Below are 16982 nucleotides of genomic sequence, written 5' to 3'. Positions count from 1 at the left end.
CAAAGATGGACAAGTGAGTTTGATACGTACCTCAAATAATACGAGTCCACCTTTAGCGTTTCCAGCCGAGGCATTACAAAGTACTTTTCATGACTATTGCGAGGAAATAAGAAAACATTTGCATAACTGTAGGTACTTCAATAGAAATTAATATTTATATTGGCGCGAGGACAACTGTTGAAAGAAAGCGATGTATTTTTGCCAGGAAGATTTATATATTCTTCACTAGAAGAACTCATTTTTATAGCGTAGATTAGATACGTGTTTCTTGTATTTTTTAGTCAAAGACCATTTAGACTATCCAATCCAGTAAGTATTTTCCGATCCCGCCTTTTTTACTTTTTTTATCACTTTTAAGAGGCGTTTTTCTGTTGTTTGCTTTAAACCGACTCTAAGCTTAAAAGTGTTTTTGTTAAAAAACCACAAACAGCTACAAAAGAAAAAACGCCTTAAACGTGAACTGAGTGGGGCGATAATTGTAAAAAATAAATTAACTGAATGGTTTTGACGTTTCTTTTTTTTAAACAAGTAATTGGTCTTATACATAAATTAATTTTATTTTTGAAGGAAAAAGTTGCGTCAAAAAAGACCTTCTACCATCACCAATGACAGACGATGATAACAATGATCACCAATGACAGATGATGATAACAATGAGACATTGTAGTAGTGGTGGTTCAGGTGCTACAGATATTGCCTACTTTCCAGCTTGGTTTTAGACCATCTATTGCCACATTTCCTAACAGTGGCGTGAAAAGTATGTTTGCCGCTCATGTAGGTAAATATTTACCATTTACCTACATTCTTCTCAGCACTGTATGTTTTAAAATTATCTTGTAACCTTATTTTGATGAAATATTTATATACTTATATCATTTCTGACCAAGAGTCCTAATTGTATATTAATTAGTCTGCATATTAAAGTATTAGCTTTTCAAGTAAACTAGTGGCTCTGTGAGCTGTAGACTTCGCGAGCATAGCTTAAAACTAAATAAATGTATGGCTCCGCCGTTTAGAAGAAACTAAATTGTCAAAAAAACGTAATTATGGAACCTGCTCACAATTTTTACGAAAATCGGTTTACAAATGCGACCTGTAGAGTAGAACAGATGAACATACGATACAATTTTCGGCTAACACGCACACTGATATCAGAATGACATCTAACTGATGTCATTTAGTTATCGTGCTATTTGCACGTACTTTTCTGTACATGTATTGGCGCAAGCGAGACGTACGATGACTACTAAATAACATGGTTAAAATATCATTCTGATGTCAGTGTACCTTCGAATTGGCCTATAATATAAGCTGGATTATAACCGCGAAAATCGAAGTTCGTCAATTGCGGGCATTTTTCTCTGTCACTCTAATTATGTCTTACTGAAAGTAAAAGAGAAAGATCCCCGCAATTTGCGAATTTAGATTTTCGCAGCCTACCCTACTCAGTTTGTTTGGTTTGCTAGTCGTTTTAGTCTTTTTTCCTCCTCGAGTCGCAATAGGAGAAGTTTCATAGTTTTAGTTTTAGTAAGGCGATCCAAATTAAAAGGCTCTATGATAATGTTATTTAGACTTTGAGCCCGAGAAAGCGCAACGTACGAGCAACCTACAGCTAGTTCCCTGAGCCCAAGGTCGACCACTACCTTAGGCAATGTTAACCCCTGCGACTTATGGATGGTGACCGCCCATGCTAACGTAAGTGGAAATTGACTCCTGGAACATGTAAGTTCTTTAGAACGCCAAGTTTTTGTGACTGCGGCGACAGGCACTGATCTCATTATGGACGGACCACTGTAATTATCAAATCTCACCATTACTACCAAAGGGCGATCAACCGGTGGTGCACAATTAGGTAGATACACCTAATCGGTAACAGTGCCAACGGAACCATCCACCAAACCTTTTTTAACCCACAAATTTGTTTTTAGCATGACCCTGCTGCCAACACAGAGGTAGAGAGTTTTCTCTAACCCTTGCGCTTGTCGATCTGCACATGCCTGTGCAGCTTCTTTGTTATTATGATCAGCCGATACTTTTGCTGTAGGTTTGTTAAGTGCCTATAGTTTTGTAATATTATAGAGACTAACATTTATGTTTTCTGGGTAAAATTTCATTGCATCAGAGAAAAGCCGTCATTCCGCGTCACTTAATCTACTCTTTTCCCGCGACATCAATATTTCCCAATCACTCTTAGTGGAGTTTCCGTCGCCCAGACGATCCAAAATGTCCCTAAAATGTGCCTGGTCTGCACCTCCTTGCCTGTATGACGTTGACAAAATGACACATGATGTAATTTCCTTGTAGAGTAGTTGTCGCTGATCCGCTAGCACGCTGGGAAATCCCGTTCCATAAACCAGACGATCAAGTACTGGTGGCAATTGTTTTATATCTCCTAACAAAAACACAGTAATAATCCCGAAAGGCAAATGGGAAAATAAGGGCTTAGCTTCCCTATCTCAAATCAATTTTGTTTTCAATAGCATGCAGCCAATCATACTCATTTCATCAATAATAATGAAATTACAATCTTGCATATTCTCCTGAAATTGATGAAGGTTTTCATCTCCCAGTTTTCGGAATTGCCTCTCAATGCCTAGATGCAAGGCCGAATGAATAGTGCTTCCTCCAACGTTAACAGCAGTAGCCCCTGAGTTCATTTTAGCACACATTGCTTTTATGACGGTACTTTTACCACTACCAGCATTGCCTTGTACGATCATCATCCGTGGTTCGATACAATTTGATTTAATGCACGAAATGTGTTCGGATAGAAATGACAGTAGGTACTGTTATTTGCTCAATGGAAAATGTTACTTTTGGATCTTCCCAAATTTCATCCTCGGCGCAGTCCTTTAACTTTTCCAATTTTCCAGATCTTCCCATTAAACTGCTGAAAAAAATGCTCAGGTAAAAAAACTCGAACGAATACGCTTACCTCGCTCTTCGCGCTCATATGATCAATCAGCAATACGAAATTTGAGGGCAAAAATAATATAAAAAGTTGCATTTTAGTATAACATTACTGGGGATGGAACCAGAGATCTGCTAGTAAGCAGCTATTTTCCAACTGAGTCATGATTTGACGAAATTTGGTAACATTCTCGAGTTAGAATTTACATATAATATAATCTATCTAAAACTCTGTATTTTAGCATTATTACACTCCTGCAGCTGCAGCGGCCTTCAAAATTAAGATGTTTGGGGAAGTTGCGGGAAGCGCAATAAGCCATCATATATCTCTTCAGAATAGTATCCGAGTTAAATTTGTTAAATATCAAAAAGTGGTGCCATCTAATAGATCGAAGGCCAAAGGTATAGCAGCATCGTTTCGAGCGATGGCGCCATGACCATTAGGTAGTGCCCGATAAGATGGCGCCACTTATAGTATTGGCTTAACTTATAGGTAAACATTTTTGTCCAAGTAGACACGAATACACTTAGCTCGCGCTTCGCACTCGCTAAGTCAAACAAAAATACAAAATTCAAGTGCAAAAAAAAAACAAATGTGACTTTGGGGTTTCTGGGTTCGAATTCTGAACATCACACCCGTTTTCGCCTGTGCAACTGTCCGTCTCCTTGAACTTTAATGGCTGAAAAAAAGTTCTGACAAAAAACTGACACGAATAAGCTTAGCTCGCGCTTCGCGCTGGCTTGATCAATCAACAGCAAAAAGATTTAAATGTAAATAAAAAAATACAAAATGTTACAATCCAGGGGATAGATCCAGGGACCACTCTATTCCTGCTACAAAGCGTAGTCAATTACAAATAGGAAATTTAAGTGCAAAAAAAAGCGGCCAAGTGCGAGTCGGACTCGCCCATGAAGGGTTCCGTAACATTTATGAAGCATTTACAAAGAGCGTTTCGTAATCCGAACGTCATATACGGGAATTCAAATAGTCCGAACGGTGTGGTGATGGCGGTTTTCGGTATGTCTTCGGGGCTGACCGGTATCTGGTTATATGCCTTCACGAGGTCTAACTTCGAGAATATCTTGCATCCGGTAATGTTATGCGCGAAGTCATGTATGTGGCGTATAGGGTACCGATCCGGTATGGTTCTTGCGTTCAGCATCCGGTAATCTCCGCAAGGTCTCCAACCGTTTTCCTTCTTGGGCGCGAGGTGAAGAGGAGATGACCATGGACTTTGTGATGGCCGTGCAGTGCCATCCTTTAACATGGCTTCAAACTCTTTCTTTGCTATCTGCAGCTTATCGGGTGCTAGTCTACGTGGGGAGGAGGAGACTGGAGCCCCGGGAGTGGTTTTGATAAAATGCACTGTATTGTGTTTTAGCTCTCGCTGTACGCCTGATGGTCGTGTTATCTCTGGGAATTCATTCAATATGTCGTGGTACTTGCTGTCACCGCCTACTACCTTAATCGAGGAAATATTTTTAGATGAACTCGGTAGAAACCCCGCGACATGCAATGAAGTTGTGTTGTCGACTAAACGCTGAAGTCGGATGTCGACTAAGAGGTTATAATGACCTAAGAAGTCGGCTCCGATGATGGCTTTAGTCACGTCGGCAACGACAAATCGCCAAGAGTAATCGCGGCGAAGGCCCAAGTCCAGAGTAAGGTGGACGTAACCGTACGTATTTATTATCGATTCATTAGCTGCGGTCAGTTGAAAATCGGTCTTTGGCCGGCGTTGTTTGAGTGCAGAATGCGGGAAGACACAGAGGTCACTGCCGGTATCAATGAGGAACCGTGTCTTCAATTTACGATCTGTTACAAACAAGCGGCTAGAAGCTTTGGGGCAATCATTGGCCGCCACTACTGATTGCCCGATAAGTTTTCCGACCCGAAATCACACGGTTTAATGCATTTGGTAGCCCTTTTCCCGTATTTAGCGTGAACCCAGCAAACTGGGAACTTGCGGTAGCTTGAGTTAGATCGTTGCCCTGACTGGCTACGAGATGGCTGATAAGATTGCGAGCAGCGTGGGTAGCGGTTGTTGCGGTCCAGCTTCATGTGCATTGTTTGCATTTGTTTTTTGAGTTCGGCTACTTCGTTGGCTAATGATTCCATGTGGGATCCAGGCCCGGACGTAGATGTGGAGGCTACTTGAGGTGAGGTTGCCAAGTCTTTTATCCTATCTGCCCGTTCCGCGAGATCTTCCAAGCTGGTATCAGGTTGTCCTGCGATAAAAGTCTGGATATTCATAGGAAGACGCGTTGTCCACAGGGTTTTTATAAAATCTTCAGGCATGGTTGGGCCTCCCAGGCTTTTTAAGGACCGTGCCAGAATGATAGTGGACAACTTTATGATCATATAAATACTTGTTTCTGTGTCAAAGAGTAAAACTTTTTAGTCGTTTATAAAGGCCAGTTAAGTGTATTTTTTGACAGTGACAAATACCAGTTTAAATTCTAATGCATTATCAAGATGGCACGAATAAACTTAGAAGTTCGCAAAAATATTTTGGACGACTGGTGCAAATTAAAGGGTATGACGTTCAGAAAACTCGCTAAAAAGTATAACGTTAGTCCATCAGGTGTGCACAAATTAATAAAAAAGTTCGGTGAAACTACTAGTTTACAAGATCTGCCTAAGTCTGGCAGAAAGCGAGGTACGTGGGACTCGTCACTGGAGAAGAAAGTGATGCGGATGTTTCTACAAAAACCGTCCCTTTCGGTACGAGACGCCGCGAAAAAAGCCAATACGTCGTCTTCGACGATTCAGCGAATCAAACTCAGGTGTAACTTAAAAACATACAAGAAACAAAAACAGCCCAAACGAGATGATAAGCAGACGGCAGCTGTCCGAAAACGTACTAGAAAACTCTACGATATTGTACTAACCAAAAAAAAGCTATGCATAATAATGGACGATGAAACATATTGTAAGTTTGATTTTAAAACCTTACCAGGACCCCAGTTCATCACGGTACCCGCTAGTAAAAAGGTTAATCAAAAGGATAAGGCCATCTGTATTGAGAAATTCGGCAAGAAGATATTAGTTTGGCAGGCAATCTGTCAATGCGGGATGCGGTCTAAAGCATTCTTTACCACAGAAAACTTGAACACCGAATTATATCGCAAGGAGTGCTTGCAGAAAAGGCTGCTACCCTTCATCAAAAGGCACAGGATACCGACTTTATTTTGGCCAGACTTGGCATCATGCCATTATTCTAAGGTCACACTAGAATGGTATAAAACCAACAAAGTGGACGTAGTTCAAAAAGACATGAACCCGCCTAACTGCCCCGAAGTCCGGCCTATTGAAAGATACTGGGCTATAATGAAGCGGCACCTACAAAAAAATGTCAAAGCTGCAACGTCAGTCAATGACTTCAAGAAAAAGTGGAATAGGGCATCAGAAAAAGTGACAGACTTCGTCGTCCAAAATCTGATGAAGAATATAAAAAAGAAAGTCAGATTGCAAGCAAAATAAGTAGTTAACAGTGAATTCCTAAAAATAGTTTATTAAGAGGATGTTAAAGTTTGGTTTATTTTATGTTTTATTTTTATATATTACTCAGAATTAAAAAAATGCACCTTTCCAGTTGTCCACTATCATTCTGGCACGGTCCTTAGCTGTCGTAAAAACTGCGATGGTTTTCGGTCCCCAAGCTCTTCGTGCATTACCATCTGTAGCTGCTTCTTTTCCCTTGAAGCCGTGAGTCGCTTGATTAATTCCGCTTTTAATTTGTCATATTTTTCCGTGGCGGGAGGGGAAATGACAATGTCTTTCACTTCTTTTAAATATTGTTGGTCTAGTTGACTTACGACGTAGTTGAATTTCGTCACGTCCTGTGTAATGTTTCCAACGTGAAATTGTCCTTCTATCTGGGCGAACCAGATTTCCGGCTCCTCCGGCCAAAACGGTGGTACTTTGACGCTGACCCGGCAAATCTCGGATGCGTCAGTGGAAACGCGCAATGTCGCCCGCGTGCTGCGCGGTTCATCGTTATTCTTTTTTCCTGCTTCAGACTCGTTATCTGACATATTCCGGGTTATTCCCTGTGTTCCGTTTACGAATGTTTTCGTGTCCAACGGGGTCACCAGTGTGGCACTTCTTTGTGGTAATTAGCAGGAACTGTCCTTGGCGCTTAAAATCAAAGTCTACAATTCACGACACAGCAGTTTATTAGCACAAGCACAGAAGAAAGTCAGCACACAAGCACAGAAGGTGGAAGGAACACAAAACAAGCAAAGCAAGATAGGATCACGTAAAGGTTTCGGAGCGCAAAGCGACGTGCGTTCAGTATCGAGCGGTTAGATCGACTGGCCGCGCCGCGCTAGAGGCGCAGGCGCGTTGCGGCGGACAGCGCTCGCGCAACCGGTTGGGAACTAGAACAAAGGATGACGTCCGGCGCTCTGTCTCCACTATACGTAACTACTATGTACGGATCTCGTCCGTCAATTAATACTAGATATGAAACAGACTATAGATATAAAATAAAAACTACACAAATAATAACATGGCCCCCACACTCCCATCTTAAATGCCGGCAACGCACTTACAACCCCTCTGGTGTTGCAGGTGTCCATGGGCGTCGGTAATCGCTTACCATCAGGTGATCCGTCTGCTCGTTTGCCTCCTCTACCATAAAAAAAAAAGTTATTACTGGATATCTAAATACCCCCTAAACCAGCGTTCTAAAATATCTGAATTTTTCGCAAATCACTCTGTAAACATGTCTCACAGGGAAGAAACTCTTATGATATCGATACGGCTATTTGTTTAGGCGCGACGTACCATGAATCCGCCATTTTGAAATTTTTCCAAAAACTGGATCGACAAAAAAATTCTGTTTAACCATAGAATATGGTCACAAAATTTCACGTGAATCGGTTGAGTATTGCGACCTGTAGAGGAGAACATCCGGACATACGAAAGCAAATTGCCCGAGTCAAAACGTAGACCTACGCTTCGCTTCTCTAATTAAGCACTTTTATGTCATCTAAGGTTTAAACTTTATTGAGCGCGTATAAAAAACGAGCTTTATTTTTAAAAATGTATACAAAGCAACGATGTTTCATCCTGAAGTTTAACGAACTTTTTCGGTCAAATTTTATTCTGTAGGCACAATACAATACAATTTGCGCCTGGAAATTGAAAGAGAATTTGATAAAGAATTAGAAGACTTAAAATTTTGTGATTACCTCTACCGTGAGGTACAAAAGTAAAAATCCTCTTTACGCATAATAAGTTGAGAGCAATACGAACGAACATTTTCTACGTGTCATAGATAGCTTACGCTGTGTTCACAGACTTACTTTTCTTTCGACTTTACTTTTATGACGCCGTACTTGTGGTAGTAGGTACTTGGCGTTTAGACTTGGTATAAATATTTGGTTGCTGCGTCTATATGTTCCCTCACCGTCTAGATTTTTTTTCGACCGCGCACCATTTGTTAGCGTTGCCACCAGTACGAACTGTGTTCCGCCGAAAATCCTGATAAGCTCGCTCCTCGAATTAGCACCAAACTGTGATACGTTTGAAAGTGGTTGAACGTATGTGATGAATGCTTGGGGTTCTGCGAGACGATGAATGAACGACCTTCTTCTGTGATATGTTAATTATGCGCACTATGTGTATCATATGGTCTATTGGTTTGGAATATTATTATGCTGTGAAATGTAATGAAAAAAAAAAGGGGGTATAAGGCATATTAGATACATACGCTTCAATTTAGCTTTTAATGGTCTAAAATCAACTCGCGAACAAATTACCGCCAATTAAACCGCGCCCTACGTCTTCAGCATATAGGTACGTAAAAAATACATGTGTATACATAAGCATGAATTGTGGGTTGCTTCAAAGCTATGAAGATAAGAATTTATATGAAAAACGAAGAGGAGAAAAATGCCTTATTAATGTTGACTGTTATAGAAACGCCAATAGCCGCGAAATTAGAAGCCCTGCAATAACTTAAATTAAACGACTATTAGTTAGAATACAGGCATCTACGCGTTTTGTGACTTTCTTAATTAAATAATTAAGACCTATTAATACTAACAGCCCGATTCGAACTTTAAGATACGTCAGACATCTGCTAAAGATACGATATGGATTGGATATTTCAGTGTCAAAAGTGACGTTGCTTCAAACAAAAACGTCAATTTTGACACTGACATATCCAATCCATATCGTATATTTAGGAAATTTTTGACGTTACTTTCTACGTTTACCTACTAACTAACCAGCGGAAACAATATGTAATTAGGATAGAGTGACAGTGAAATCGATTAAGTTAACTTTAGATATGCCGTGACCATTTTTAATAAAATTTATTTCAATAAACCTACTTAAAAAATATGCTTTAGTCTATGTTACCTGACACAAAATGCAATTGAATCCGTGGTGCAAAAAAAGTGCTTTCAAAGTTTTAACACAAAAAAAGGAGACGGAAGAAGGCGCAATTTCGCGGGATTGCATTATACAACCTAATGAAAAGACTTTCACGGAAATTTCCATTATTTATAGTCATCTTCATTGCTCATTTTACAAGCCTTTTTGACTTGACGACTTGTGTGGTTTTTTAGGTATTCAAATGGTCCCACGGAACGGAACTAATTGATATGATAGGGTCAGTTAAACTAACAAAAAGTGTAAACCAGGATCACGTTTCTTATGGATAACCGTAAATGTTCTGCGGTGGGAAAGAGACGGCTACAAAAGCCAAAGCTAGCATGGCGAAAACTCTGATAACTTTACTGGCCTTGTCTGGTATACCCATTGTGTCTATTAAGAGACACGTATTAATTAGTTTTACTGACATCATTTGCCATGGATGTATGTACTTACTATTTACCTTTTAAAATCTAAGAATTCTTTAAAAATCGTTTTGTTCCGTCAAGCATAAAAAAAATATAGTAGTATGGTAGTAGGGTCGTTAAAGTAGCCAAATAGGTGTATCGTAAAACACCTTTGTTACCATAAAAATAAACATATGTATATTATATATTTGACTTCTGATGGTGTTTTTTCTGTATTGTTTTTATTGAGGTCTGCAATAAAGAGTATTTGTATCGTATTGTATTTGACCATTTGGCCGTCACTATCTATTTGATGTGGCCCTGCTCGGTTGCCGCATTCAACACGTGTGTAATACGATTTGGGCAAACTTTTCTATGGGGTCGCGTGCAATTACACTGGCGCAGGAATAGGAAACTATGCAGAGAAAGCCCGGATTTAAAGAAAACGCCCAAAACTTACTTATTTATTATATAACAATTTATGCACAAAAGCTAAAAATATAAAAATTACTTCCATTAATGCGCAATTTTACTTTTGACGGAACTCAGATTACTTTTTTCTTTTTTAAACTAACAACAAATTAAAATTCAAAAACAATATCCGCGGCGGTCCCGAGCTCTTACAGCCATCTCGCTCACGCTTATTACTCTCAGTGCGAGCGAGAGAAGAACACGAACCTACGGGGCCGTGCAACCGATAGACCATTAACTGATATTAGGCCAAAAGTTTTTTAGACAACGTAAAGCAATCGATGCCTCTAACTTTTCATTCTTAAGCAGTTTGAGTGCTGGTCCATACCATTCGCTTTTCTGAAATTGAATAAGACGTTACATTTAAGACCGTAAAATCTATTAGTCCGCGGTTCACTGTAATGGTCACTTTTTCATTAGTGACCAACGATTTAATTTTATATTAAAATAATAATGATATTTGTCTTTCATATACTTATACCTTACCATTTGGTAGGTTTATTGTAAAAATAAAAATAGTTTTTGCGAAACAAATCTTTTTTTCATTCCCAAATTGATAGTTTAAAAGTCATATTATCCTTAAAGCTACGGTACGGTTCGATTCCACAATATATCAATAATGGTAGTTTAGGGAAAACAAAGGGTTTTTATTGGCTACATGTCCAATTTGGTAGGGAAATAGTATGTGGGGCAGAGGAATCTAGTTAACATTTTCTTTGTTACGGAATAAGTAGGTAGGTACTTGCTCTTGTTTTTAAATAAAAATACACAATTAGTGCACAGTGTACCTTTAACCCCCCAAATGATTGGGGGACAAATTAGTAACCGTTTTTTTGGCCAAAAAACTATGTTTATTTGTAAAAACTAGGCATATTTTTACAACACATCTTCTAAAAACATACAACTGTTTATTTTCTCATAAATTTCGCACTTTCATTTAACGTGAAAAAGCTTTTCTTTCCGAGCTTCAAGCTAAATACATCTAATAGTAATGTGGTCTTAGCTCTTTTTCCTTATTCAAATCTAATTTTATCAATCTCGTCTTACCTTGTTATTTGTTTTTAAGAAAACAACCTTGTTATGTACAAAATAAAGTCCCCTACAAGGAAATATCCTAACGACGGAATAGTGGTGCGAAAATTTTTATCTTTTCCGAAGTCCAGAAACGCGAGTGACATGGCGTCAATATACGCGTGTTTTTCGTCATTTCAGCTTAATGTCGTATAATTATAACATATTTTTTATACAGTGTGTTTATTTAGTCACCTGCAATAATTTTTGGGGCGAATATATATATATATATTTAGATCATACTGAGCAACTTTTATTATGGGACTAACACCGAAAAAAAAGTGTTTCGTGGAGGGAAAATCAAATAACGCAAGCATCGCTTTCAATGAAAGTCGCCGGACGCAAGCCGAAATTGCGAACGTCATTTCACTAATGTCCTTTCACCATCGAAATCGTGTTGCAAGCCGTCGAAGTGAGCTGGGGCGAAGCTAAAGTGCTGCTGAGGAATGCATGGCCTGGGTGAGTCTTCATTTCTGCATTTCTGAGGTGCCTTGGACCGGGAACAGGAATGTGCATGGCCGTGCTTACCTCAAACGCAGGTCACAGTTACGAAATATTTTCATTAGTAAACTTACCTACTCGTATTGTGAAATACCTTTTGATAGTAAAAAACAAAGTAATGTGGCAAGAATCAAGTTGAATTATGTTGTAATCAATAAAATGCTGAAGAGACAAAACTTAAGAAAATATTCCTAAATCAAAATGTATGTCAGATCGTGTCGTGATCGCCTAGTTCAAGTAGTGTACGTATTTCATCTCTGGACTCTTATCCTATAAATATATTGAAAGATTCGAATCATTCTGTGTAACCCAATAAACCTTTTACTTTTACCTGTTTTATTGCTTTCGTGTTTGTTCCTTGCCGTGGAACATATTTTCTGATCTTAATACTTCTTGCGTTTATATAGAGTGCTCACTCCACATAATATGAGTATTTTCTTTGTTAATAATAAGTTTTACGGGAAATAATCATGTTATATAATAGAATGGAAGACAATTCTCCGTACTTATAGACTCATCCTTATCGAACCGCAACAAGGTCATGGTAAATACGCTTCATAGCTTGGCACCGACTTCAAACATATTAGTTAGTCCCGTACATTCTCAAATATGATAATATTTAGTTGTCTTTACTTTGAAGTCATCTTAATTCTTTTTAGGGTTCCGTAGCCAAATGGCAAAAAACGGAACCCTTATAGATTCGTCATGTCCGTCTGTCTGTCCGATTCTGTCACAGCCACTTTTTTCCGAAACTATAAGAGCTGTACTGTTCAAACTTAGTAAGTGGATGTATTCTACGAACCGCATTAAGATTTTCACACAAAAATAGAAAAAAAAAAGCGGCCAAGTGCGAGTCGGACTCGCGCATGAAGGGTTCCGTACCATTTAAGACGTATTAAAAAAAAATCTACTTGCTAGATCTTGTTCAACATTTTACCACTTTGGACACACATTTTACCACTTTGGAACTGTCTCTCGCGCAAACTATTCAGTTTAGAAAAAAATGATGTTAGGAACCTAAATATCATTTTTGAAGACCTATCCATAGATACCCCACACGTATGGGTTTGATGAAAAAATTTTTTTTTTAATTTATTGACGTATTAAAAAAAAATATTCACTAGATCTCGTTCAAACCAATTTTCGGTGGAAGTTTGCATGGTAATGTATATCATATATTTTTTTTAGATTTTTCATTCTGTTATTTTAGAAGTTACAGGGGGGGGGACACACATTTTTTCACTTTGGAAGTGTCTCTCGCGCAAACTATTCAGTTTAGAAAAAAATGATATTACAAACCTAAATATCATTTTTGAAGACCTATCCATAGATACCCCACACGTATGGGTTTGATGAAAAAAAATTTTTTTTTAAATTTTTATGACGTATTAAAAAAAAACTACTTACTAGATCTCGTTCGAACCAATTTTCGGTGGAAGTTTGCATGGCAATGTATATCATATATTTTTTTTAGATTTTTCATTCTGTTATTTTAGAAGTTACAGGGGGGGGGGACACACATTTTTTCACTTTGGAAGTGTCTCTCGCGCAAACTATTCAGTTTAGAAAAAAATGATATTAGAAACCTAAATATCATTTTTGAAGACCTATCCATAGATACCCCACACGTATGGGTTTGATGAAAAAATTTTTTTTTTTTAATTTTTATGACGTATTAAAAAAAAACTACTTACTAGATCTCGTTCGAACCAATTTTCGGTGGAAGTTTGCATGGCAATGTATATCATATATTTTTTTTAGATTTTTCATTCTGTTATTTTAGAAGTTACGGGGGGGGGGACACACTTTTTACCACTTTGGAAGTGTCTCTCGCGCAAACTTTTCAGTTTAGAAAAAAATGATATTAGAAACCTCAATATCATTTTTAAAGACCTATCCATAGATACCCCACACGTATGAGTTTGATGAAAAAAGATTTTTTGAGTTTCAGTTCTAAGTATGGGGAACCCCCAAAATTTATTGTTTTTTTTCTATTTTTGTGTGAACATCATAATGCGGTTCATAGAATACATCTACTTACCAAGTTTGAACAGTATAGCTTTTATAGTTTCGGAAAAAAGTGGCTGTGACAGAATCGGACAGACAGACGGACATGACGAATCTATAAGGGTTCCGTTTTTTGCCATTTGGCTACGGAACCCTAACAATAAATTTTGGGGGTTCCCCATACTTAGAACTGAAACTCAAAAAATCTTTTTTCATCAAACCCATACGTGTGGGGTATCTATGGATAGGTCTTCAAAAATGATATTGAGGTTTCTAATATCATTTTTTTCTAAAATGAATAGTTTGCGCGAGAGACACTTCCAAAGTGGTAAAATGTGTGTCCCCCCCCGTAACTTCTAAAATAACAGAATGAAAAATCTAAAAAAAATATATGATATACATTGCCATGTAAACTTCCACCGAAAATTGGTTTGAACGAGATCTAGTAAGTAGTTTTTTTTTAATACGTCATGAAATTAAAAAAAAAAATTTTTTTTCATCATACCCATACGTGTGGGGTATCTATGGATAGGTCTTCAAAAATGATATTAAGGTTTCTAATATCATTTTTTTCTAAACTAAATAGTTTGCGCGAGAGAACCTTCCAAAGTGAAAAAAAGTGTGTCCCCCCCCCTGTAACTTCTAAAATAACAGAATGAAAAATCTAAAAAAAATATATGATATACATTGCCATGTAAACTTCCACCGAAAATTGGTTTGAACGAGATCTAGTAAGTAGTTTTTTTTTTAATACGTCATGAAATTAAAAAAAAAAAATAAATCATCATACCCATACGTGTGGGGTATCTATGGATAGGTCTTCAAAAATGATATTAAGGTTTCTAATATCATTTTTTTCTAAACTGAATAGTTTGCGCGAGAGAACCTTCCAAAGTGAAAAAAAGTGTCCCCCCCCCCCTGTAACTTCTAAAATAACAGAATGAAAAATCTAAAAAAAATATATAATATACATTACCATGCAAACTTCCACCGAAAATTGGTTTGAACGAGATCTAGTAAGTAGTTTTTTTTTAATACGTCATAAAATTTAAAAAAAAATTTTTTCATTAAAAATTTCGAAAAAAATGATATTAGAAACCTTAATATCATTTTTGAAGACCTATCCATAGATACCCCACACGTATGGGTATGATGAAATATATATTTTTTTTTTAATTTCATGACGTATCTATGAATAGGTCTTCAAAAATGATATTTAGGTTCCTAATATCATTTTTTTCTAAACTGAATAGTTTGCGCGAGAGACACTTCCAAAGTGGTAAAATGTGTGTCCAAAGTGGGAAAATGTTGAACAAGATCTAATAAGAAGATTTTTTTTAATACGTCTTAAATTGTACGGAACCCTTCATGCGCGAGTCCGACTCGCACTTGGCCGCTTTTTTAAGTTTTTATTTTTCCATTGATGTATTAATGTTTTGTAACTTTCTTAAATATACAGAGTTTTCCTCTAATTCGTCTGGGTACCTCTCTGTCTATTTAGCCATTTCTATTAAAAAGTTTCTACATTCAAAAGCAAGTAAGCTATTTACTTGCACAAATAATAAGTATTGCGATACAACGAGGAAATGCTGCCAGCGTCTACGGCACCATGCCGATTTTAAGTTTTATAGTTTACTTAGTTATCTAATTCTATTATTCGTTTTTTTTTTCTTAAATCATAATTGATCCACTTATGCCAGGGAAGTTTCACATCCCATCTGTGGTCTTCATCATCAGGTCAAATATATCAAATTGGTGGTTTTCAGTTGGATAAGAAAATACCCAAATCACCATACATGCGCCTTTAAAAGTTGAACAATTGCCTCAATCCATGGATCCTGTCATCAGATCAGAACCAGAACCAGAACCTTTTTGTTTGAAACAAAAAAAAAAGAATTACTCAAATCGGACAACGGGTCTCGGAATAATCGGTAAACATATAAAAAATACGTAGCCACAACCGAATAGAGAACCTCCTCCTTCTTAGAATTGAAGTCGGTTAAAAAGTGACTACTATTGGGTTAAAATCAGAAATACGTACACCAAATGTATTTAAACCTTAATATAAAATACCGAATTTTCATTTAACTCTTTCAAATTGATTAAAGTTCAAACGGAATAATTCAGGATGCCACTATAAAGAGTAATACCTCTATAAATCTCCGAACAAATGCGATTACTTTAATGGAATGTCGACCTTAAGCTTTTTGCATGTTATCTACTGTTTTGGATATAAGAACATCTACTAAGTCTAATCTTTGATATCTTCGATAATTCGTGTATTTCTTATCATACAAGGTAGAGGTAAAGTACTCTTTGGACTTTAAGGTCTATTTTATTCAACCTTTGACGGGATATATAACAAAGTAACTAAAATAAATTTTAGTTTCCTTTTCTTTACGATTAACATTGGTGTTAAATATATTTTAGTAGCCCTGCAATATTCTAGTTTATTGTAGGAAAGCTTTGAAATAAAGTCTTCACTTAGAATAAATACAATTTAATATTTTTGCTGAAATAGCAGGAATCTTGGCATAATCCTAATTTATGGCGTCACAAAGTTTATCGCCAGGTCACGAGCTGCGCGTGAACTTTCTAAATTATAAATTAAATTTTAATATTTTTGCATAATTAATATTTCGACTAGTACTTAAATAAAACATTCAATCAACTTGGTCTTAATCTTCCAGTTTATTTGAATATCTCCATGATTTGCATTTTGACTACTTAATGCGTTGACCAATTAGCAAACGGAACAGCTTAATTCACCGATTTCAGCTTGGGTAAAAATGCTTTCATAGGTCACATTTCTCAACCGATTCTCGTGAAATTTTGTAAGCAGGTAACTAGTCTGATTTGTTTTTCTGTCGTTTTGTTTTTTGGGAAATGTTCAAAATGGTGGAAATTGGCATGAAGGATTTTAGCGCCAGTAGGGTATTTTTTATTTTTACATTATTTAAGCTTATGAACTTTATCGCGAGGTATACAGTTCACAGATCCACTAGTTAGTTCGTAAGATTCCTAATTACTAAGATATCAATGTGTAGGTAAGTTGTTTGACGTCGATTTTTTATGTGAATTGAAATAAGGTTAGGTAATAAATAAATAGGTCAAGGCACGAATCGCAGGTAAACCGCTTGCTCCACACCCCATTAGGGCTACACGTATATTTATTCGAGACCGAGCTCAATTTGCGTTTGAACTTCTCGTGGAACCCCCAATTGACA

At 37.2% G+C, this 16982-nt stretch overlaps 1 protein-coding gene across 1 annotated transcript; it reads right to left on the bottom strand.

Annotated features, from left to right (window-relative positions):
• Positions 1-2132: 2132 nt before the first annotated feature.
• On the bottom strand, positions 2133-5209 carry LOC133515628 (uncharacterized). The gene is made up of 3 exons (XM_061848199.1): positions 4813-5209; positions 3854-4726; positions 2133-2368 (listed from the first exon to the last, which is right to left on the bottom strand). The coding sequence occupies exons 1-3, from the start codon at positions 5207-5209 to the stop codon at positions 2133-2135; spliced, it is 1506 nt and encodes a 501-aa protein (XP_061704183.1).
• Between the last annotated feature and the right edge of the window lie 11773 nt (positions 5210-16982).

Source organism: Cydia pomonella, chromosome 2, assembly GCF_033807575.1.
Source record: "Cydia pomonella isolate Wapato2018A chromosome 2, ilCydPomo1, whole genome shotgun sequence".
Classification (NCBI taxonomy): Eukaryota; Metazoa; Arthropoda; class Insecta; order Lepidoptera; family Tortricidae; genus Cydia; species Cydia pomonella.
The sequence above is the reverse complement of the archived record's forward strand: the minus strand, read 5'-3'. Positions and strand labels throughout refer to the sequence as shown.

Excerpts from the sequence above, each read along its gene's own strand:
- LOC133515628 (XM_061848199.1), bottom strand. The coding sequence starts at position 5,209 with ATGCCTGAAGATTTTATAAAAACCCTGTGGACAACGCGTCTTCCTATG. Across the intron at positions 4,727-4,812 it reads TACCAAATGCATTAAACCGT|ATCGTAAATTGAAGACACGG; the intron begins GTGATTTCGGGT and ends TGTTTGTAACAG. Across the intron at positions 2,369-3,853 it reads CGGATTACGAAACGCTCTTT|TACTTGATCGTCTGGTTTAT; the intron begins GTAAATGCTTCA and ends AATTGCCACCAG.